Source organism: Camelus dromedarius, chromosome 29 (genome assembly GCF_036321535.1).
Source record: "Camelus dromedarius isolate mCamDro1 chromosome 29, mCamDro1.pat, whole genome shotgun sequence".
Classification (NCBI taxonomy): Eukaryota; Metazoa; Chordata; class Mammalia; order Artiodactyla; family Camelidae; genus Camelus; species Camelus dromedarius.
The window spans coordinates 21,510,348-21,534,889 of NC_087464.1; the positions used below are offsets into that span (position 1 = coordinate 21,510,348).

Genomic DNA, 24,542 nt, shown 5'->3' on the forward strand with positions numbered 1-24,542 from the left:
TGTTCCAGAAACCTGAACTGACAACATGGGCCTGAATCCCTTTAGGAGTCCAGGGCCATGTAACAATATACAAACACGCCAAAACCCTGTGAAAGTCCTACTAGATTTTTATAGGCCAAGAAGTCAGGGAAGAGTGACTCATTAGCTGCTACCGTAAATGTAACCTCACTAAGCATTTAGTAGATTCTTAATAGTATCTAGAGATACTTAGCTGCTATTCAATCTTGCAAGATTTTTGTTTAATGTTATATTTATATGATATTAGCCCCATTAAAGGCCAGTAACTACTGCACTGAAAATGTGTAAGTATAATCTAAGTCCGGTCAAAAAGCAAAGTCTATTAGATTCTTTCAAGATTGACTATTAACCAGACAACTCATATGTTGAAATGGACTACAGAGTGTATCTGTGTATAAAGGGATGAAACACTCTGCACAGAGAAGAATTCGTATTTGTCATGACACAGGGTATTGTTATAGTTTTATTGTGAAGGGTTAGGTTTTTGTTTTTGTTTTTGTTTTTTTTGCTTAAGTAAATCACTGTGAAAATTTGAAACATTTTACTTACTGAAACAAGCTAAAGCACAGCAAGTGAAGGAAGTGTGTACACAAATGATGAGGACAAGCAACAGTAGTGCAAAGCAGGACCAAACCCGTGCACTGGCTCGCCTTCTCCAATGATGACTTTTGGGGAGAGACACCCATAGAATCCTGCTCGGTTCACTCGAGTATGTAGGCAAAATTCTGTGATTTAAAAAGTATTCTTAAGTGTTGTCTTCTTTCTCCAGGTGAACAAAATCAGGATCTCAAGTCTTTGTTTACCCTATTTTGTTCGCCTCAAAAAACAAAACACAACGGTTCTTAAAAGATTAAGTATATATTTTTTAAAAATGATCAAGAAGAAAAACTGAAACTACTATATATATATTTAAAAATATATTTTGTAGTCGATTTTGTTACCATCCTTGGTATAAAAAACCACAAAGATTAATTTATATATTAAAAGTTGGTATATGTCTGTTTTCCTTTTAAGTAATAATTTCAGTAAATAAAAAACTATATGTAAAATTTATAAATAATAAGTTGTATTAATGGGCCTTCCAACTGTAGATATTTTTCACATGTTCTGGTAAAACTTAAAGGTCATCAGGACCACAAATCCAGGAACAACTGGAATGTCTTATGCTCTTAAATCACCAGACACTCAATTAAACCACAGTTCTAAATGGACAGTATTCATGCTGGCATCTTACCTTCCCAGGCTTCAGTTCTCAACAACCTTCTAATGCAGGGGAAATCTCATGCCCCAACTTGGAATAAGACAAAGAGAAGCCAGCATCAGTTCACTTCCTGACAAAAGAAGTTAAGTATTAGAGCTGAACAAAAGTCACAGTTGTCACTTTGCATGGTATTCCTAAGTTGAAAATGAAATCTTACCAATGAGAAATTGGGATATTTTTCAGTGGCCTCTCAAAGGAAATAGTGGATGAGAAAGACGCTATCTAAAAGGAAAACCAAAGTTCAGAAGCAAATGCATAATCTGATGTAACTTCATTATGCAACAAAGAAGGTAATGAAGGCGCTTTAAAGTAGGAGATACATTATCCTTCACTGGCACTCTGCTTCCTGGAGTAGCAACGAGCAAGCCTGAGTTAGTTCTGAAGAGTGGTTTCTACCCTTGGACAAGCAGCACAAGTCAGGAAGACAAAAGCAGGTGGAAGGCAAGTAGACCGAAGGGAGCAGGTATGTTTCCGTTGTTTCATAATCATATTCTGCCATGCTTGACAAGCAGGTGATCTGGGAAAATGTGAGATTTCAGTAAGATCTGTCCTCTTCTAAGTTACGTTCTAAGCACAGTGAGGTTAAGAAAGATGTGTCGGTTGTTTCTGCTGAGAATACTAATGAAAAGTCTTTATCAGAAGTGAGGTCACTAAAATGAAAAGTGTTAACAAAATGCACAGCTAAACAGAGCAGTTGTTTTATGCTTTTGCAACTGTTCTATTATAAGCTTCAAGGCTGAGATTTCCTTGCTGTGAAGGTGGTTCTAAAGATCGGTCTAAGTGCCGATGTTTAGCAAAGCATGCGGCGCAGCGCCGAGTCAAAGTGAAGAGGACTCTGTTCTGATTAATATTACAGTAGCATTTTGAACTTTTTTTCTTTGAGCTATAACTTTCTACTAAATCTACAGATTAAAAAAACGGAAGTCTTTATCTAAAAAGAGTGCCAAGAACTAGATTACTGTAACCAACTGACCTTAAGAAAACTTTAAAATTTTATATGGTTAATAACTCATAATCCAGACAATTCCTTTTGGAAACTGAATTTAGTAAAACATACAGTGAGGTCCAGCAAAACTGCTGACAGACACAAACGCAGTAACAATTAAAGAGGCAACATGTCAAATGCAGAAACAGAATAAATGTTGATTTTCTTACATTTTTCCAATTGTGATTCTCAATCTCAATTATTTTACTTTTGTAAAACAAGCCTTTCACATATTACATGTTTGTACTCCTAAATTGCCTCTCCTAAATAGAACCCAGTCTTCATGTTATCACCTGCTAAATGATGATTCCTACCTGTCCAACACTGGGACTGCTGTGCACAGGGGACAAAGCTTGGCCTTAGCCAAGGCATCAGGGACCTTCTTTGGCCTGAGCTTGTGGCTGTGTGCGCAGACAATTCTTGGGACTGCGCCTCTGAGAGAATCCTGGTGATCAGGTTCAGGGAGCCAGAGCTTACTAAGTCACTCCGGGTGACTATACCAACAAATGTCCCTTTGACTGATGTCTCAAAATAAAATAAAAGCAGACAGCCTCATGAAAGCAGACTGCTAGCCCAAGATCCCGAGGAACATAGGACTGAACGAACTGATGAGGGAGAATTTATTGTGGTTATTTGTTTAGAATATTGTTAATACTGTAGTGACCTATTTTTCTGATATTAGAAAAAAAAATTCTTTGCATTTTTCTTAAGCTATGTCCCACAACAATTCAGTAAACAGTACTTCCGTAAAATGAAACAGAATATTTTGAAATGATACCTGATTCTCATTAAGCATCCCCTGACTCCCAAATTCAGCGACTATCACTGAGTCCCCTTCCTTTTCATAGCAATGGAATTATTTGCATATGTCCAACAAGAATCTGTTCTCCTTTTTATTAGGACAAATCATTGGGTCAACCAAGGCCTCACCCGGACTGTCACATTTGAGAATGACTCTCATCGAATTAGGTAAGACAAGTCATCTTTACATAACAAAGGTTGACTTTACATATGGATCCAAAGTCTACAAAGCAGCAAAACTGGTCTCCATGTCTGGCTTATAGGTTCAAGCTCACAGGAGGTAAAGAAGTCATTTATTGGCAGGCCAAGAACCTTTGCAAATTCCAGAAACTCCAAGAAAAGAGAAACTCGCCAAATTTACATGTACAAGTGAAATCTGGTATAGTTAGTTTCTTAGGCTTGGTTCAGGACAGCAAAAAAATAGAGGCTTATAAAGTCCATTCCAAGATCCTTGATGAAAACTTTCAGACAGAAGTTAATTTTGTAAATTTGTAATTTTGAATATTCAATAATACTGAATTGCAAAAGCGAATTCAAGGTGACCTGTATGTTTAATTTACACTCTTGTTGCACCAGCATTTTTTGTACCAAGAATAATTTGTTGGTATTATTATAATTACAAGGGGGAAGGACTGTTACAAAAAACTGTGAAAGACTTTGAAAAAAAGAAAGAAAGAAAGAAAAAAAGATTACTGGTTCTGTCCAACCCCACGCCCCCTTCTGGATGATCTGATTCTTCAGAGGCCTATATCTTTCATCGTCTTCCAGTTGTTTTATAACTCTGTAAATTATAGAAAACTTATAGTAATACAAATGATTCTTTTCCATAGAAATTCAAATGAACTTTGTCCGGTGGAATGTAACTGATTACTGCCCTGTAGATACTGATCAGTTTTGCATGTATTAGTAAATTCCTTTCAGTATTCCTGATCATATACATATCTGTTGCTTTCAACTGTTTTTAACATCTTATTGGTCCCCTCATTAATTAATGAGTTGAATAATATCTTTGATGTGTTCATTTATATTTGTATGAGATCATGCCTTCACCTTTTTTTTTAAAAAAAAAATTACGTTATAACAACAGGAAGGCTAACCCAAGACTCCAGAGACTGGGAAGATTCCTGTCCTTTTAATTAGATTATCAAGGTATAAAGAAGCTGAAACCTCATTACCATATTTGGGAATTTCATGGCACGTTAGGCCTCTACAGTCCTTTACACGGCTCTGCCATTTGACTTCCAGGAAATGACCTTCAGACATATTTTCAGGAACACAGTACGCATGAAAACTAAAGGTAAGATAAAAATCATAAGAAAACAAACTATCCTGGATCAACTCTTACTAGAGAAAGATCATACTTTTGAAATTTTTTCTATCTACCACCCTGTCTTTAACAACTAAATATGTAAAAGTAAAGAAAAGTGCAATTTCTTTCAGAATCACAACATGCCATGAGTTAATTTCTGCCATTTGTATGCTGCAATACAACAGGAAAATCATCTCAAAAATAATACAAAAAAAAATGTCAAGCAATAAAGCAACTGTCATTTCTTTTACCTTACAAAGAACTAAGTGATAAATTAGTAAAATCCACGTGGATTGGGTCTAACGAGGCTGACTTAGTAGCAGCCTTGATGAGACAATGGGTAAAGGGCTTCCTAACAAGACAGGTGGAAACTTGAGATTCAGCTTCTCTCAATTGCCTCTCCGCAGAAAAAGTTAAAAAGCCACTTATCTCTGGGAAAAGTAATATATTAAGCTACCCTGTCATTTAAATCTCCCTGTGTGTAGAAGTTTTCAGAAAGAATTTTTAAAACAGAAAGAACAGTGAGAAGAATGCATAGCATAAGGAAAAGAATCATGACACAAAAAGAGGTAAAAAGGTAAAATTTCGCTGTGTCACACCTGGCCCCTCATAACAGCCACCTTTTCCTTGGACAGAAATTAGAACATATGTTCCTAAGAGGAGCAAGGTGTACAACAGCGGAAAGGGCTAGCGGCCTGAAGGACGCAACTCAAACTTGGAGCCTCACACCATCTAAAAGGGACCTTGGGACGACCCAGTGATAATGTGCTTCAAGGCACTTAGCGGATCAAGGTGTTCAATAATGTTTATGAACAAAAAAAATCCCTCAGTATGAGCTGTGGCCTGATTGCTTGTTGCTTTCCTAATTTTATGAACAGTGTTAGTGGGGCAAGTCTGAGACGGAAATGAACAAATAAATGGAAAACAGGTTAATGCAAGTTAGACGCACTAAATGAAAGCCTGGTCTGTGGATCTCTGAAATTTATTTGTAAAACTGGAGTAAATTATATAGAGAGAGTATCTGATCAACTACAAAATACTACTGTACGTATACAAGTCTATAGAAATAAAAGGCACAACAGTGAGAAGTAAGTAGAACTGTTACTACTTATAGATGCTATGACTGTATACCGTGAAAACCCAAGGGGATCAAATGAGAAACTCCTAAAAACAGTGAAATAATTAAAAAAGATAGTGGAGGAAAATTAACATATAGAAATCAACAGCTTTTTTTTTTTTTTTTTACATACAAACAATAATTACAGATCGGAAGAAAAGGCCTCAACCACAATAGAAACAAAATGATGAGTAACTAAGAACAAATTTAAGAAATCTGTAAAACCTGTACGAGGAAAACTTTAAACCATATAGTCCTGTAGAAAACACAGGTAAGTTGGATGGTTTGACGGGTTGCTAAGAGGACTCAAAGGGCTCAGCACGTAGTCGTACTCCTCGCTATGACTTCTTACCCACAGAACCTGCTGCAAAGGGAAGAGGCACATGGGGTGGAGTCCAGAGGAAATCAGACAAAAGCTTCCTAGGGGTCCTCTCCCAGCAGAGACACAAAAGATACACTCAATTCCTCCAGCAATGAATTGTGACAACATGTGTGAAGTTTTAACTAACAGGGAAGCTCGTCCGCAATTCAGTGCCCAAGATTTTTACTGGGAGTTCATCACGCAGGCATCCTGGCCTAGCACATACCAGAATTCCAGACTCCCAAAAGGAAAGCAGCTTTTCAGCATAAACCACACTATTTATACAAACAATTTCGGCGCAGTGAGACTCCCTTATCACTTAGAGGAGAATTTTACATCATTATAAGGAGTATATATAAATATACGGATCTGTTTCCCAGCCAAGTTCCCAAACACCAGCAAGGGTCAGTTTTACAAACAGGTCTTTCTAAGGAAAGCAGTCTCAAGACTGCCCTGTTAACTGTTTTCTGCGCAACTTGAATATGGAAAGCCTAATTATGAGTCAACATCCAAAAACCATATAAGACTGCTAAAACTAACTATGTAAAAATTTTAAAAATCTTATGTGGCCAAAATTCACCAGGAGTAAAGTTACAGATAATTGGCAAACTGTGAAAGAATATTTGTAACTCATATCTCAGGGAAAACAAAAGATACTAGATCTTTTCACAAATCCTTATTATATAAACAAGCCCCTAAAAATGGATCCTGAAGAGACAACTTAAATAGAAAAACTGAGAAGAAAAAAACACACCAACAGAAAAAGAAACGCAAATGATTCAACCTCACCTATCATAAGATAAATGAGAATTAAGGCAACACTCAGATAGCATTTTTCTCACCTATCAGATTGGTAAATGTCCAACATTACACAACAGACTCTGCTGGGAAATGAGACACCGTCACACGTAGCTGGCAGGCATTCAAACACCTATGTAGAGCCATTTGGCAATATCTACCCAAATTACAGACGCACGTGTTTTCTGACCCAGTCAAATTCCTGGAATTTACTTACATTCTATAAAACCGCATGCATACATGTAAGATTATCCAATGCAGCATTATTTGCATTAGTAAAATTTGAGAAACAATCCAAATATCCATCAGCGGGGTTCAATACACCATAGGACTGTCATAAAACATACTAGTATGCAGTTGTAATAAAGCACTCTGAGCATTGCCATGGAAAGATCTCTAAAATGTACTGTGAAGTGAAAAAAGCAAAGTAGGAAACAGTGATAAAATTGATCAAAAATAAGACTTCAGGTTGATTTGCATAAATATATGTTAGAAGATAGACATCACATAAAATTAGCCACTTTTAGGACTGAGCAGAAAACAGACACAACAGGGGAACAGGTGGAAACAACAATTTTCACTGTGTGTCTTATCATTGCTTAATTTTTGGACCATGTGAATTTATTATTAATTTTTTAAAACATCAACGCCAATGTATTCTGTAACCAAAACCGAACACAAATTTAGGAGATGGTTGCTAAGGAAAAACTTTAGCATGAGATAAGCCCATGCCCCAGGACTTTTACTCTCATCTCTGCCAGACAAAGGTAGCCAGCTCAGAGGCCAAAATCAGATTAAGCCAGCCACCTTCTCAAACAGCCTGTTGTTTTGGAGTTGTAAGCTCAAGGTAACCACCATTAAGGTGGAAGGGAAGGAATAAACTAAGAGGGTATTAAGTGAAAGATCTCAGCTTTAAAGTTAAAAAAAAAAACTGCTCACGTTAGATCTTTTGCTGTGGCTACTTACATATAGAACTGAGCGGAAATAAAGAAACATCCAGAGCCTGGTAAGTTTTTCAGTGGACTGCATTATCAAAGAAAGCACAAGCCTGGCCTGCAGAAGCCTGTTCAAATCCTAAAGCAATTCCTAGACCTCCAAGTCTAACAGCAGGAAGTTGGCCATGAAAACTGCAGTCCTCAAGAGGGATGAGGGTGGCAGCATTCGCCAGCCCAAAATACGCCACTTTGAAATAAGGATTATTTTCAGCTGAAGGCAAGTGAGAAGAACCAAACAAGAAAAAGTCTCTGCCCTCCTCTCTACCAGGAAAGGCAGGACAACTCCTGATCACCAGACAACGCTAGACGCTAATCCACTCCCAGGAGACACTAGGGGAACCTACGTAACAAAACTCACTAACTAGTCCCTGTCTTCCATTAGTTTTCCCCATATGTTTACTTTTCTAGTTTGCCACCCTTGAAAGCCTAAAATCGCTTCTTTGTCTTATTACTTCTCTACAAACTTACTGTTCTTTGTTCAGATGCTAAATAAGCCCTAAGTTTAAACCAACACTTTGAGTTACCACGAGATACTCTCGTGTGTATATGCACAATACATGTGTTAATAAACTTGTTTTTCTCTTGTTGATCTGTTTCTGTCAAATTTGCAGAGGCCCAAGCAATGAACCTAAGGTGCATAGAGGAAAAACATTTTTTCCCTCCCCTACAAGGGTATATACTTTATAACGACTACCTCAGCAATGGCCTTAGAAGAAAATGATTAAAGAATATACATTCCTACAGGGCAGAGCCACAGGCCTAAGGGGTCAATGGTCTTGACAGCTTTTCCCAGAGGACCTTCCAGAATGGCTAACCAAGGAACCTACTTCACCTCGGGGGAGATTTCACAACTTTTGTTCAGAATATGATAATTGCTATAGACCAGTGACTATTTCCCCTATTTTCCTGTACTTCGTAACTTTCAGAATTTATCCCATTCCTATCCCATCACTGTCTGTTGGGTGGGACAGTGGTAGTGGCTAATACCTTTTAGTTAATTAATTGCTGGACCATGAGTTGCAAATCCGGATCTGCTGGACAAAACTGTAAGTTACCCAGGGATTCTGGACTTCAGCTTGGCTAGGAGTTTAGGTGAGAAGGTCTGAAAACATATTTGTATGGTCTTTGGGGGACAATGTTATGTATCTCCCCAAATCCACTCTCTGCTTCTACTAAACAATGGAACACACTGGGAATGGCTGCTCCAGAATACGGATAACTGCCACTATGTAAATGTAACACCACAGAAATTGACAGACATACCACCTCTTGTCAGTTATATGTTGTCCAAAGAGCACTCTTAAAACCTGTTGCCAATAAGCAGTCTTCAGACTCATGTTACTCAGGCTCAGAATAATCCTGGTAATGTTATCAAGGTGCTGACATCTGTGACATTCAACACTATCTAGGTGCTTCAGCAGCCAAAATAGGAAGATGCACATGAACTTCAGATGGACACTGTGGATGTGATACAGGAAGCACATCTGAATGGTCACAATGATATAGACTGGTGTTTTAAAGTTCTGAAGGTGTCTCCCTCACCAAGGAGTCTGATGGTAACCTTAACATTGCCCTAGATTCAAGGCAGTTCAGGATGTGAACCAAGCTTTTATTTATTTTTTTTTTTTGTAACAATTTGTAAAGACTGAACAGTCGGGTGGTACTACATCAGGGGATATTAAGAATGACTTTCTTCCAATAATTTAACTACTTAGATGAAAGGGAATTATTCCTTGAAAGGCATAAACTACCAAAGACTACTTAAGAAATAGGTAACACTTAACATCTATTAAAGGCATTGAATTTACATTAAAAATTCTTCCCACAAATAAAACTCCAGGCCCAGATGACTTCATTTTTTAACTCGACCAAATATTTAAGATAGAAATATTATAAACCCTACACAAACTCTTCCAGAAAACCGAAGAGGGAGGAATACTTTCCAACTCATTCCATGAGGCTAGCATTACCCTATAAAGAGTTCACAGTGTACAATTCCATTTATTATATAAAATTCTAGCTACTTCAAAGCAATCAATAGTGACAGGAACCAAATCAGAATTTACTTGAGAACACGGGGATAGTGGGCAGAAATGCATCACCAAGGGGCATTAGGAAGTTTGAGAGGATGGATATTTTCATTATTTTGATTGTGCATGTGGTTTCATAGCCCCATACTTATGTCAAAACTCACACTGTACCTGTTAAATATGTATTCTTTAAACATGCTGTCATATAGGTACAAAATATACCTTAAACATACCATCATCAACCTGTAAAAAATATAATTTACCACACTAGTCAAATAAAAGACAATCATATGACCATTTTGATAGGCAAAGAAAAAGCATTTGATAAAATATAAAACCCATTTGTGATAAAAACTCTCAGCAAAGAATAGAAGGGAATTTCCTTAATCTGTTAAAGGGTATCAACAAAAAACCTACATAAAGCTCATACACTTAACAATGAAATACTGAGTCTTCTTTCCTTAGGTTAGAAACAAGACAAGGATGAGCACTTTCACACTTCTATTGAACAGACAGACATAGATTCTAGCCAATGCAATGCAGCAGGAAAAAATACATAAACAAACGGTATAGAGACTGGAGAGAAAGAAGTGTAAACGCCATTTTCAAAGACGACAAGATTGCTTACACCGTAGGACTATTTACATACACAACCATCATAACTAATAGGTGGATTCAGCAAGATCATTACATATAAAATCAGTATAAAATAATTTTAGTTCCATATACAAGCAATTAGCATTTGGAAAATGAATTTTTAAAATGCCATTGAAAATATCATCCAAAACCATTAAAACAGCTATTTAAAAAACTAATGAAAGAGATGGAAGACCACCACACCAAGACTGAAAATAGAAACTGCTGAAAGAAGGTTAAACAGACATAAAATCAAGGCACATAACACGTTCATGAACTGGAAGCCTTCAACTTTATTAAGAGGTCAATTCTCATATTTGACCTAAAGATTCAATCCCAATTAAAATTCTTGCAGGATGTTTTGGAAGGTGAAAAGCTGATTCCAAGATTTGTCTCAGATGAAATGGTAAACTAGACAGACTATTTGACACAGCAGATGAAGCTCTGCTTTGAATAATCCCAAACGCTGGATTAGGTCATCTGTGATTACCAGCACCTCCGACCACTTGCCAGAATCTGATGTAAATCCCCTCCAAAGGAAGACAATACCATCAAGAACCTTAAAATATCTCTACAGTTTTCATACAAAATATCTGTCACACTTTAAAATAACTACCTATGTAAGTACTCAGGACAATCTGATAAAAACCAAATAGATGTTTTTCACAAAAATAGAAAAACCCATTCTAAAATTCATATGGAATTTCAAGGGACCCTGCAGAGACAAAACATTGTGAAGAACAAAGTTGGAGGACTAACACTTTCCAAGTTCAAAACTTACTACAAAGCTACAGTAATCAAAACAATGTGATACTGGCATAAGGACAAACATATAGACTAATGGAACAGAATAGAGAGCCCCCAAATAAATTCTCACACATATTGTAAATTCGACAAGGATGCCAGGACCATTCAATGAGGAAAGGGCAGTCTTTTCAGCAAATGGTGTTAGGAAAACTGGATATTCACATGCAAAAGGCCTTATCTTACACCACATACAAAAATTAACTCAAAATTTAAAAAGCCCTAAATATAAGAGGTAGAATTATAAATTCTTGGAAGAAAACAAAGGACAAAGGCTTCATAACATGGCAAAAGCTTCATGACACAGATTTGGCAATGGTTTCTCGGATATGACACAAAAGCACAGGCAACAAAAGGTAAGATAGACAAATCAGACTTGGTCAAAATTAAAATCTTTTGTGCATCAAATGACACTATGAACAGCATAAAAAGGCAATCCACAAGATGGGAGAAACTATTTGCAAATCATATATCTGATAAGGGATTAATACCCAGAACATACAGAGAACTAAAACCTAACAACAATAAATAAAAAAAAACCCAATTCAAAATTGGACAAAGGACTTGAAAGGACAATTCTCCAAAGAAGATATACATACGGCCAAGAAGCACATGAAAAGAGTTTCAATATCACTAATCACTAGGTAAATGGAAACCAAAACCACAATGAGATACTGCTTCACATCTATTAGGCTAGTACTAAAAAAACAGAGAGCAACAAGTGTTCACAAGGATGTGGAGAAGCTGGAACTTCTGTATATTGCTGGTGGGAATGTAACACGGTGCAGCCACTGGAGAAAACAGTATATAGCCGTGCCTCCAAAAATTAAACACAGAATTACCACATGATTCCGCAATCCCACCTCTGGTTATAAACACAGAAGAACTGAGAGCAGGATCTTGAAGAGGTATCTGTATGCTCGTGTTCAGAGGACCAGCATTCAGAATGGCCAAAAGGTGAAAACGGCGCAAGTGCTCCCCAATGGCTGAGTGGATGAACAAACTACGTTATGTGCATGCAATGGAGTATCATTAATCTTTTAAAAGGAAGGGGAGTCTACACTCTGCTACAACTGGAAGAGCCCTGAAAACGTCATGCTGGGTAGAACCCAACAGACATACAAGCCAAGTATTGTTACGACCCCACTACTTTAGGTATCTAGGATCGTCAAATTCATACAGCAAGAAAGTGGAACAGTGTTTGTCAGGGCTGAAGGAAGGAGAATGGGGAGGTACTATTTAATTTGTAAAACTTTCAGTTTAGGATGATGAAAATATTCTAGAGATGGAGAGTGGTGACAGCTGCACAACAGTGTGCATGTACTTAATGCCACTGATCTATGCACTTAAAAATGGCTGAAATGGTAAATTTTATGTATATTATACTACAATAGATAATTCAAAAATACGAGAATTCATATAAACCTCTAAATTAAGTGTTATGGTGAATAAGAATCATACTTTCATAAACTGAAATTCACTTCTCTAGTTAATAAATAGCATATAAAGTATACATTTATATTGCCATTCATACTGCCTCATTTTCTTTTTTATACGAAATATTGAAGACCACAAAAAAGGTATTAAAAAATACCACTCATAATCATTGCATAAAAATTATTTACTGATATTGTAGGACTAAAATAATATATTACATTTTACAAAAAATCTAAAATTTGTGTTTTCTGTAATCATTTGCAGTAATATATAGGTATAATTTGTTTCTTCTTTCATAATATTTATTCATTTATTTATTTTGCTAGGCACAAGATGTACACAGATGGCAAATCTGTCCCCTCAAGGCATTCATAAATTTGAGGAAGGCTGTAAATAAACAATTAAAATACTAACAGTAGAGGCATACATAAAATGCACAAGGTACTATGGGGTACAAAAGGAAGAGCCCCTCAAATTGCCTAGTTAAGTCAAAGAAGGCTCCACAGACGCGGTGACAAATTACCTCACTTCGAAGACAAAGGAGCAGCAGCATTTCAGGCGGGGGAACTGACACCTGCCAAAGCACGGAGTCAGGCTTAGCGTGTCTGGAAACCTGCACATAGTTCAGGACGTTTAGAATTCAAGGTGTGTATGAAGAAGTTATAGGTGAAGATGTCAACCGAATAGACTGATACGATGAAAAGCCTTGAATGCCAGGCGAAGACATTCGGAGATATACTGTAGGACGTAGGCATCTCTTGAAGTATTTTGCAAATAGAAAACACCACGTCAGATTTACGTTTTAGAAAGATCACGACAGCAGCACTGTGAATGAAACTAGGACAGAAGAAAGAAGGCTACTGCAGCACTTCACAGGGGAAAGGAGACCAAGGAAAGAGCAAAGAGGGCAGGGGAGGAAGGATGAAATCCATTTAATCCAGGCAGGACTTGTGAATGATCAGATGTGACTCCAAACACATGCATGCACGCGCAGGCGTGTGCGCGCACACACACACACACACACACGCACATATACACACACACCCTTTAAGCACAGGTTCCACAAATAATACTTACAGTCATTATGCACTATTTATTCTAATATTTTCTCTTTTGTTCTATTATTTTCATTAAAAAATGATGGACATAACTAAACTGATTTCAAGACATGCTGACGAAATAGAATGTAAGGTGGAAAAATAAAACTCAACCATTCTAATAAAGACAAAAAAACTATATGTATTTATAGACAATGAAAAATTGAAAGAAAAAAGAATGCTAGTCAGTTACTGAACAAAAGCTGGTATAGCTATATTAATATCAGATGAAATACATTATAAGGCAAAAAACATTATTAGAGATAAATAAGGTCCATATAACGATGAAAGGATACTCCAGCAGAAGACATAACCACTCTAAATTAATATGGGCTTAGTAACAATTGCCTCAAAATGTTTTAAGCTAAAATAGAAATTGTGATATTAAAGATCCAAAATCACAGTGTGAAATTTTGATGTAACTCTTCAATTATTGATAAATTAAGAAGGTAAAAAATCCGTACAGATATAAAAGATTTGAACAGCGTATTATAACAAGCTTGATCTAGTGTACGGATATAAAACTCTCATCCATCATTAAAGAATCCACATTCGTCTCTAGTGCACACAGACCATTTAAAGTACATGAACCAGGCTACAAAGCAGATGTCAAACACTGAAGACCTGATGTCATATTGTCCTCAGCTTTAAAATATTAGCTAAAAAAAAATCAGTGTGCCAAATAACCAACTAAAGAAATTAGATAAGAAAAAAACAAAGGATGCTGGTTTGACAGAAAGTACATGGGGGGGATAAAAGAGGAAAAAGCCCAATGCATAAGAGTAAATTAAATTTGTAAAGCATACTTGTTTTTTGCCATTGTAGTATTTCTATGTATTTTGTTTGTTAATTCACTTACTCATTTCAGTCAAGAAAAATATACTGACCATTGATTCAGAGATGAAATTGTTTCTAAAAGCTCACTATCTATTCAGTCAACAACTATTTAAACTCTTATTTACTATGGCAAGGCAATTTTCTAGGTGATGACGTGGATGGGGAATATTTATTAGACAATAAGAGAGATGAGTATGTAAATGATACAAAGTATAGAGTAACAAATTGCATCTATTTCTCCATTCAGAGAAGGGTGAGTTTAATTCTGACTGGTGATGAGGTGAGGTATTAGGGAGGAAGGAACCTTCAAATGTAAGGCTTGAATATGCACAGGCAGGAAGAAAAGGCAGGGCAACGGAGTGCCAAGTGTGTCTAATCCAAACAGTGGATGGTTCTAGTTAGAACACAGACCAAAGCCGAAGAGAAGGCCGCAGAAGTGGTGGAGGCAAACTGTGGGAGGCTCTGAAAACGATGGTGAAAGCTGAAACTTTATTCTATGCGTGGCAGGTGGGAGGTATGAGGGCTGTCACTGAAGTTTTTTGTTTTGTTTTAGCAGAAGTAGTGATGAGAATTAGGCTCCAAGAAAACTGGTGAGGAAATTATTTCCATAGACAGAGCAGGGGCTGAGAAGGCCTGAGCCGGCACAGTGACTGTAAGGACAGAGAGGACTAGAAAGACGAGGGACATACAGCACAGCCGAGTTGTGATCTGGCAGCTGGACGGGGAGCAATAATAGAGCTGAGGGCGAGTCGGGTTTCTCAGTGACAAGGTGGCTGGGTTGTTATGAACAGAAGTAGAGAATGCAGGGTGTAGCGTAAGCTGGGATGGAAAATGTGTTTATTGCCTTTACAGCTAGTGTAGCCTACAGGGCTACGTGAGAAACACGGCCCTAAGATTACCGGAAAGCAATTCTTTTCTTAAGATATGATTTTAAACTTACCTGGCATTCAACTTCATTGACCCCTTGGTCACTATAATCCTTCCTTTTTTCTGTCTCCCTTTTGTTCCTCCTAACTTTACTTCCTTCCAGCAGGCTGAACAACTCCAGGGTACACCAGGCACAGTGCACAGGGTGTGCTAACCCCGCAGAACCTCCTGCTATCGTGCGTCATGGGCACCCTGCCTCCTTCCCTACCCGTCGTAAATCCATGGGGCATGGTTTCAACTCCCCTTTAACTTTAACCACTATTAAAGTTTGAAATCATAGAGAAACCAGATATATTCTTAAGCCTGGCATGGGTTACCAGCAGAGTGGCCCACCGTCTTTCATTAGTAACTTTCTGAAAATACACTTAAAATGCATCTATTTGGAATACAAAAGCAGAGTGACAACTTAAGTATTATGGATAAGTGTCCATGTCCCCCCGACTCCCCAAATTCTCATGCTGAAATCATAACCTCAGTATGATACTATTACGATAGTATTAGGAGGTGGAGGCTTTGGGAGATGATTCAGTCACGAGGATGGAATCCTCATGAAGGGGACTGTGCCCTTATAAAAGAGACCCTAGAGAGCTCTCTCCTCCTGCCATGTGGCAAAATCTTCCATTTTGTGTGTGTGTGTTTTTAAACAACTCTTTAAAAAGCAAAAAATACTCTTAGCTCAAGGGTCATACAAAAACAATGTGGCCTGTGGTTTGTTATTTGCTTACATCCTGCTCAAGAAAAAGGTCCTCCTCATTCTGTCATATGTTGGCTCTGCAGTCTAACAGCTGGCTCCCCATCAGCTCCTCCTGAAAATAACCTGCCAGTCAAAAGTGCTACCCAGGGACATCTGAAGACTGGGAAGCAGGCACTCACCTGCTGCTCACTCACCAGCCGAGCTGGGACCCTGATCTCAGACTCCTGGCCTTTAGAGCTATGAGCAAAAAATGTCTTTTGCTTATAAGTCTCCCAGTCTGCGGTACTTTGCTGTAGTAGACCTGAAGTAAGACACTAGGTTTCTTCCCATTTCAATGATTCTCTAGATTTCAGTACTCTTTATTCTCTCAATTTACTCAGTGCAGTAAAACAGACATTTAGTACACAAATATTACATATACAGCTTAATAGACCACATAGTCTGACCACAATGCAATTAGACATAAATATGAAAGGACAACCAAAAAACACCCCTCAGAGGTTAAAGAAGAAGTTGTAATGGAAGAAAATTTTAACTTAATTAAATGTATTTGGAAATTTTTAACATTAAATACTGTCTGTTTGAATAGAAGGCTAAAGATCAATGAGCTGAAGAACAAAGTTAAGGACTCACCTTGCCTGACTTCCCTTATTATAAAGCTACAGCTATCGAGATTGGTGACAGACAGAAACATAGATCAACGGAACAGAATAGCCCAGAAGTAGACCCACACACATAAGGTCAACTGATTTTTGACAAAGATACAAAGGCAATTCAACAGAGAAAGGACAGACTTTTCACCCACGTAGCCACCACCAAGATTAAGATACAAAACATGAATATCTTTTAATTATTACATATATTTGTTCTTATAAGCACTTCGGTTTTGCTTTAGGAATGCCACATGCCATATCCCCTTGTGAAGAATTCAGATTATATCATAAGTTTCAGTGAACCTTGCGAGCTGTACTCAAAGGTCATTTAATTTTTTTCCTAGTTGTATGACTTTTGGCACATCAGTTAATTTCTTGTTTTCCCCTTATTTTTCTTTAAGGTCTCCTCTCCCCCTTTTCGCTAAGATTTTTGTGAGAATGAAACGTGAAAATGTAAATAAAGAGTATGGTCAGGAAAGAAATTTTAGGGGTTAATTTTAGGGTTCTGTATTTTGTGGTGTTGGTGGGTTCACAGGTATAAATATTTGTCAAAATTCATCAGTTGTGTACTTTGAATGTAGTTTATCATAAATTATATCTCAGTAATCGATTAAAAATTTTTAAATAACATTTCTCACCTACCAGGTGCTGCTGTAATTGTTAATTCGTTCCTCTATCCCCTCTCTTGTACACTTAAGAGGAAAAATACCGAGACTCTCACTGTTTCCTCTGTGGAAACTTCGAAAACCTTCCTGAAATAATTATAACATTATTTCTCTGCTTCTCCTCCAGACTGAATCCCTGTATCTTTCACTTTTCCTATGAATTTTACTTTCTTTCGCTTATTTAGTAAGATTTAAAACCTAGATTCTATAGCTCTCATTTCAAGTTAAAGAACAGAAACAGAATAATTCACTCACACGCTACAAAATATCCTGAGGTCCTTAGGGGTTAGTTCTGCTAAAGTCTATGGGCATTATTGGTAGTACAATGTTGCTAATTCATATATTAAAAGAGGTTTATTATAACTCCCTCAACTCCTATTCAACCAAACTCACAGGAAGCCAGCCATACAAGTACTATTTTCAGGTCTTTTATTAATCACTGACTATAACTGTACTCCCAAAGTGAATCATATTACTTTAAAACAGGAGTGGCCAAGACACCCTTCTTTTTTAATTTGCTGCCACCATTAGAAAAACTTAACTCTTCATTTTCTTTTTAATATATCAAATGAAGTTTTGACAACATAGTTATCATGTACTTATGTATTTTAAACTCAAAGCAAAATATTTCATGTTGGGCTTTCTTTAGTGAATTCTCCAGCTGTTTTGCCAGTAAATTAAGCATAGACTGCCTTCCCTAAATTGCTAAAAGCAGAGAGTTCACTGCAATGGATTACTAAAGAATCTGACTAGGCCTGAGACTACCACTACCAATCTTCAAAATAAACCCTTTGAGGTTGTGATTTGCTACTTTGCTTTGTATTTCTTTAAAACCAGAATTTTGTTTTATATAAATGTGAAGTGTTCCTAATGCTTTTTCATCTTAACACTCTTTGTTCAATATTTATCACATCTCAAAGAAGTCAGTAGATGATAAAAAATAAAATTACCCTCTCCCCAGTCCATTCCACTCACCTACAAAACGGGCTGGGAATAGTAGGTATCACATAACAAATCCCTCCATTCAGGCAAAAGGACCTATGACTGGGACCACAGGGCTCTTCGTGATCTAAAACACACACATACATAAAATAGAGGGAGACAAATTATAGTTTTCCTGATAAAACAAGGAAAACAACTAAGTGTCTTAGACTGAAGTAGCAATTCTAAAAATCAGAATGAAAAATTGTTTGTTAACATGAAGGACTTAATCTTATTCCTTATTTTGATAAGCAGGGACTTCTATCCCCTTGAGGAAAAAAACTAATCTGTCTTGATGATATTAATTATAATGGAGTTATAAGGTACATTACAGAAATAGGGGCTCTACATCATAGACTAAAAGGAGGTGATCAGGATCTTTAAATAAATAGTGGTCTTTCACAATTAGGACAGAGATTCTGCAGCTTTGCATAAAATTTCTCTGTCCCAAGGGCATATTTAGATTCCTCTTTCCTTTAAAGTCTCAGATACATTCAAGTCTGGAATTGCTGTGGGAAACAAAGTTTAGATTATTAAATAAACTCTGATGTCCAAAATTATCTTTAGATATTTATATGTATATCACAATTTTAACATCAAAAGTAATCTATTTAGGTTTTGATTTGCAAGGGGATTTTAGGTAATAGCTAGTAACTAAAAAGACGTATCTGAAGTTCTCAGTAAAATTAAAAACCTAAGTCATTGTTTGATATGTAGCCCAAACTTTCAGAATATAAAGAAAATAAGCCTCCATTTTTCTCTGGCTTCCTTTCTCCCCTCTTTCTACATCTTCCTTCCTTCTTTATCTTTGGCTTTTCCTTTATGCTTCTCTCTCTGCCTTTCGTTTCTCTCTTGGTACCTCTCCTTCCTTCCAGCCTCTACCTCCTCCCTCACCCTTAAAAAAAAAAAAACTTCCCTTTCACTCTTTGTCACCAAAACCATTATACAGAAAAATTGAGAAGTAACCACAGTAGAATTCATTATATTACTATATGCTACTATTTATAATTAGAAATACAAATTGCTGAATGCTTTATCTTTTAGTCTCAGTAGGGGAATTACATTGCTTTAAAATTGTACATTGTGGATTCCTGATTGTTTCTGTCCAGAAATGACATAGAATCTGATGTGAAGAAGAAAATGGCCTAATTCCAATCTGGCATTTTAAAAAACAGCATACTAATTTAAAAAATTTACCTGATATTTATTTGCCACTAAGATATCATACCTGTTAAGACATAATTGCTATTAAACCAGCTGTCTTCATCATCAGAATCTGAAATTTTAAAACTTTCCTTTTACTTTCGAATTGAAAAGATTCTCTTTCACCATCACATTACAACTACAAAAGTATAAAAATGTAAAGAGGGAAACAGAACTACAAAGAATTTAAGTGGAAAAAAAGAAAGTAAACCAACCAGAACTAACCTTTCAGATCTTTTCTTTTCTTACACAATGTAATACCTTTACAACCAAACAACTTTTAGTAAGATAACGCTTACAATTTTTCAGGAATAATTTGGCTAAAGAATTAAATCCCAATTAACATTACATTACACCAGAATCATGAGTCATCACATAGGGTTTTCCATTGAGGGTGGAGTGTAACTTTAACACAGAACGCTTCCTATGGCTGAAATTAATGTCCTTGTTTTTAACAAGATTATAGAATTGTAACCAGTCATGACTCAACACCTGGTATTTTATGAGTAAAGAATATACTCATCTAACCTGCACCACTATCTCTGAATCTGTTTTTATTCTGATTTCGTTTACTTATTTGTAAAGTTGATATCAGATATATAGAGTAAGTTAGAAATTTATCAGTTTGTAAAAAGTGATTAAATACATAAGTCTAAAATAAAATATTTCCATGTTATAAAGGAAGGTCTTTTAAAACCAAGGTATTTCAGATTTCTAGGACAATTTCAGATGGGAAAAATATAGCCTTGTGTAAATAAACATTCGTTTTCTGGTTCTTTTGCTACGTGACACACATTGACAAAAGCATAAACTTACAAGAAATTACCTGTTGGCATCTTAATTTTTAAATAGTTTCATTCTTGGTCAAAAGTTTAGGGTTGAAAAACAGCACCTAAAATTAATAATTTGGGAAAAATTATCTTCTTTTGAGAGCATTATAAAATGTCACATATTCTAATAGTAATATTTTCTTAAATAATGAAAATAATTAAGAGATTTATATGCTAGTGACAAAATTCTTTGAGCATCTATTTTTTAGATTCTTATTACATATCAATAAAAAATCTAAACAGATAAAACTAAAAGATCAACAAATAGTATAAAATGCACTACACACACATCATTGTCTGAATAATGTAATGTAATCTTAAATCTCTCTCTGGAGAAAAGTCTAATGTTTTATTTTTAATAAACATTGTCAATGTAGGTGTACAGCATATGAGATTACATAGGAAAGATATGAGTCAGTAAGTGAAACTGAATGACCTGAATTGACTTTTTACTTTTTCATAAAGCCTATTTCTAATTTGACTTTTCAATAGAGTAACTTTCAACTTTTCAGTTTATTAAAAATGGCCACAGACATACTATAGAACAAACTTTAACAGCATTGAAAGGGTTGCATTTCTACAGAACCTGTAAAAATTTTATAAAAGTACTTTAAACTTACTGTAGATTGCACATTACATTTGCCAATCTACAGATGCCTTTCTTTTAAAAAAAATATGTGGCATCTGGTAAAGCGTAGCAGCTATGTGTGACGTTAATCTACTATAACAGAAATAAAGGAATTACAAAATAAATTTGAAAAGATGAAGAATTTATACTTACATTAGATTATATGCTCTCAATTTCATTTTATAAAGTAGACTCACTCCCGACTTAAACAGAAAGACTTTGTAACAGAAATCTCAATCAACAAATTCCTATTAACACAGGTGTAATGTCAAGGCTTCTCTCAAAGCCAATCACTCTTTGTTAAACAGACGAGCAATGAGAGAGACAAAGAAAGAGCAATTAAACGTATCTAATTTGAAATAATCACTGGCTTCCTGTATGAGTTTCTTTTTCCAAACAAACAAGGCTTACCTCAGTAAAGACTTACATTCATACAACAGTAAACTTTGTTGGATATGCAGCTTTGCAAAAGTTTTTGAAAACTGCGGACTAGAGCAGCTGTGCCTTCCTTTTGTAACACGTCAAAAGCCTGATTTATGGGGCTGCAGCGTGCAGTGTGGGCGAGGCTGAGACAAAGACCAACATGTGCACAGAGGTCAGGAACCGGCCAAGGGGACCGCCCCTTCCAGTCCACATGTTCAGAGTTGCAAGTGGAACAAAATTTTATTTAGAAAAGAAGTTGTACTAAGCTGCACTCTCAAATCGCTGTCCAACTTTTTAAGTTATAAAGTAAACTGCATTTTTTAGACTCCTAACTTAACTTTTCATGTCTAGATAATTCCAGAGTGTTGTAGACCTTTGTGAAGAAAAGAATTTTAATGTGTAGTTAATGGACAAATGTTCCACAGGGTTTTTAAAAAAAGGAATTTCCTTACAAACCATGTAACACTTACATAAATGATGATTTGAAATACTTATAAACCTGAAAGCATAGTCACAATAAAGCACACAACACCATGTTCAATTTGAAGTGAATATAATCACTGAATATGACTAATACTTATGGCGATATAACTATCTGCAAACTATCAAAGCTGTAATATATGCATGGAGGGGAAGATATGAGGTTTAAAAATCATAAATAACTTAAAATATTGACTAAAACTATAATTTTGTTTAAATGAAGTTCAAGGTTCCTAATCATATAATTACCTAAAGTATGCCAACCATACTTCAGATGGTTATCTTTTCTAAAACCACAATTCAGATATTACTACTTGATTGATGTAAAACACTGAAGCATACATTTGCTTGTTTAAGAAAATATTAAAATAAACTCATATAATCCCAAATTCTGAAAAGTTTTCATTACTATCTCCCACATTCAAAGGCAATTTTTACATAGTTACAATCTTATACACACACAAACACACACACATATATATACATACATACATGCAGACATATATAAAAATTTTGTTTGGACTTTAAAATGTGAAAAATTAATAACCTTTAGTATCTTATTTGAACTATGGAACTGTGATGCTGCCCACTAACATGAAAATGACTACTAAATTGTATGTGAGAGATAAAAATCTGTGGCTTCATTCAGGATAGTCAAGACGTATTAAGAGATATATCATGGCAGTTGGTTTGGCACTAATAATTTTTCGCACAATACAAATAAACAACCTCTGAGGCTACATGATTGCAAAGAAGACGACCTAATGTTTCTCAAGGTAACTTTTCACTCTAAATGAAAGCCTTGGTCTTTAAGACTAATTCATTTGTTCACTCATCTATGAACAAACAGGCAGTAAGTGGCTTACTGTCTTTAACAAATGACAGACACACAAACGGGAACAAGCAATTACAAGAATGTTGCAGGCTGACATATAAACCATATTAGGACTTAAAAAAACTACAATTTCATGCAATTCAACCTAATATATTCTCACAAACACCTATTTTTGTCACCTTATTAACACTTACAAAAACAAATCTTAACTATTAAGGAGAATCAGAGAAAGATTCCAAGAGGGAGTAATTAGTTCTGCTGAGCTTTGAGGAATGAATGAGAGTTTGCCAACAGAGATGGATGAACATTCCAGACAGAGGTAACAGCATGTTCAAAGACACAGAAGGAAGAAAATCCTTAATGTATTCAGATAATTGCAGGGGGATTTCAGGTGAGGACGTGCGCAGTGTATGTGTGTGGAGTGTGTGTGGGTTCGTAGGAGGACGGGATGGTGGGGGAAAGAGTGACAAGAACAGATGCTGTAAAATAAGTAGGGACCAGATGGTAGACCTTATCTTCAAGGCAATGGAGACCTTTTGAAAGGTTTTTAGCAAAGGCGTGACATGATGACATCTGCACTTTAGAAAACTCATTTTGACAGCAGTGTGGAAAACGGAACGTATCAGAGAAAGCAGTTTGGAGGTCATTTTAATAATCAAGAATAATGAATAAAGCAATGGGAATGAGGGTAAAGGAGAGAGAGGATTAAATATATACTTAATAGGTCCATCCACAGAATGGGAGAGCAGGGTACAAAAGAAGGAAAAAATATCAAGGCTGACTGGCAAGTATCCATTAGGGAAACATACATTAAAAACCACAGTGAGATACCATTTCACACTTAGAATGGCTATAATAAAGATGACAGACAATAACAAGCACTGACAATACAGAGAAACTGGAACCCTCATACGTTGCTGGTGGGACTGTAAAATGTCACAGCCACTTTGGAAAATAATTTGATAGTTTCTTAAAAAGTTAAACATATATTGGTGATACGTGTATCCTAGAGAAATGGGAATACAGATCCACACAAAAACATGAGTGTTATATCTAGAACATTACTAACAATGCCCCAAACTAGAGAACAACTCACATGTCCATTAACTGATGAATGGACAAACAAAATGTGGTATAACCATGCCATAGAATACTATTCAGCAATAAAAAGGAGTGAAGTATTAGTATATGTTACAACATGAATGAACTTCTAAAACATGCTAAGTGAAAGAAGCCAGTCACAAAAGTCACATATTGTATCATTCCATTTACATGAAATCTTTAGAAAAGGCAAATCAATACAGACAGAAATAGATTAATGATTGCTTGGAAGTGGGGCTGGGAAAAGAAAATGACTGCAAATGAGCAAAACGGATCTTTTTAGTCGGATGGAAATGTTCTAAAATTGGATTGTTGAGGTGGCTGCAAATTTGATGTCACTGAATTATACAGCTAAAATAGGTGAATTTTATGGTATGTAAATTATACTTCAATATAGCTGTTTAAAAAGGAATACTGAAACAGATTTCATGAGTAAGATAACGATTTCTATTTGGACACGTTAAATTTAAAGTGCTGCTGGGACGTGTAGAAGGAAACGTCTGAAGATGCAGATCTCTCATGAAGGATAACCACCAGGTTAGAGAGACGAGATCTGGGACTCAAATTCCACAGGAGGTTGTTGAAGCCATTTATGTGAATGAACTAGCTCAGAGTGTGCGTGTGTCGTGTGAGCAG

The 24,542-nt window shown here is 36.1% G+C and overlaps 1 protein-coding gene across 1 annotated transcript in view; it reads right to left on the reverse strand.

Annotated features, from left to right (window-relative positions):
• The window catches only part of NRG4 (neuregulin 4), a 68,103-nt gene that overhangs the window by 22,541 nt on the left and 21,020 nt on the right, over positions 1-24,542 (reverse strand). The window contains exons 3-4 of the mRNA XM_064480674.1: positions 20,436-20,501; positions 18,401-18,494 (exon numbers count right to left, since the gene is read on the reverse strand). Of these exons, the coding sequence (XP_064336744.1) occupies positions 18,401-18,494; positions 20,436-20,445 (104 nt within the window). The 5' untranslated portion in view covers positions 20,446-20,501. The remainder of the gene's footprint in view (positions 1-18,400; positions 18,495-20,435; positions 20,502-24,542) is intronic.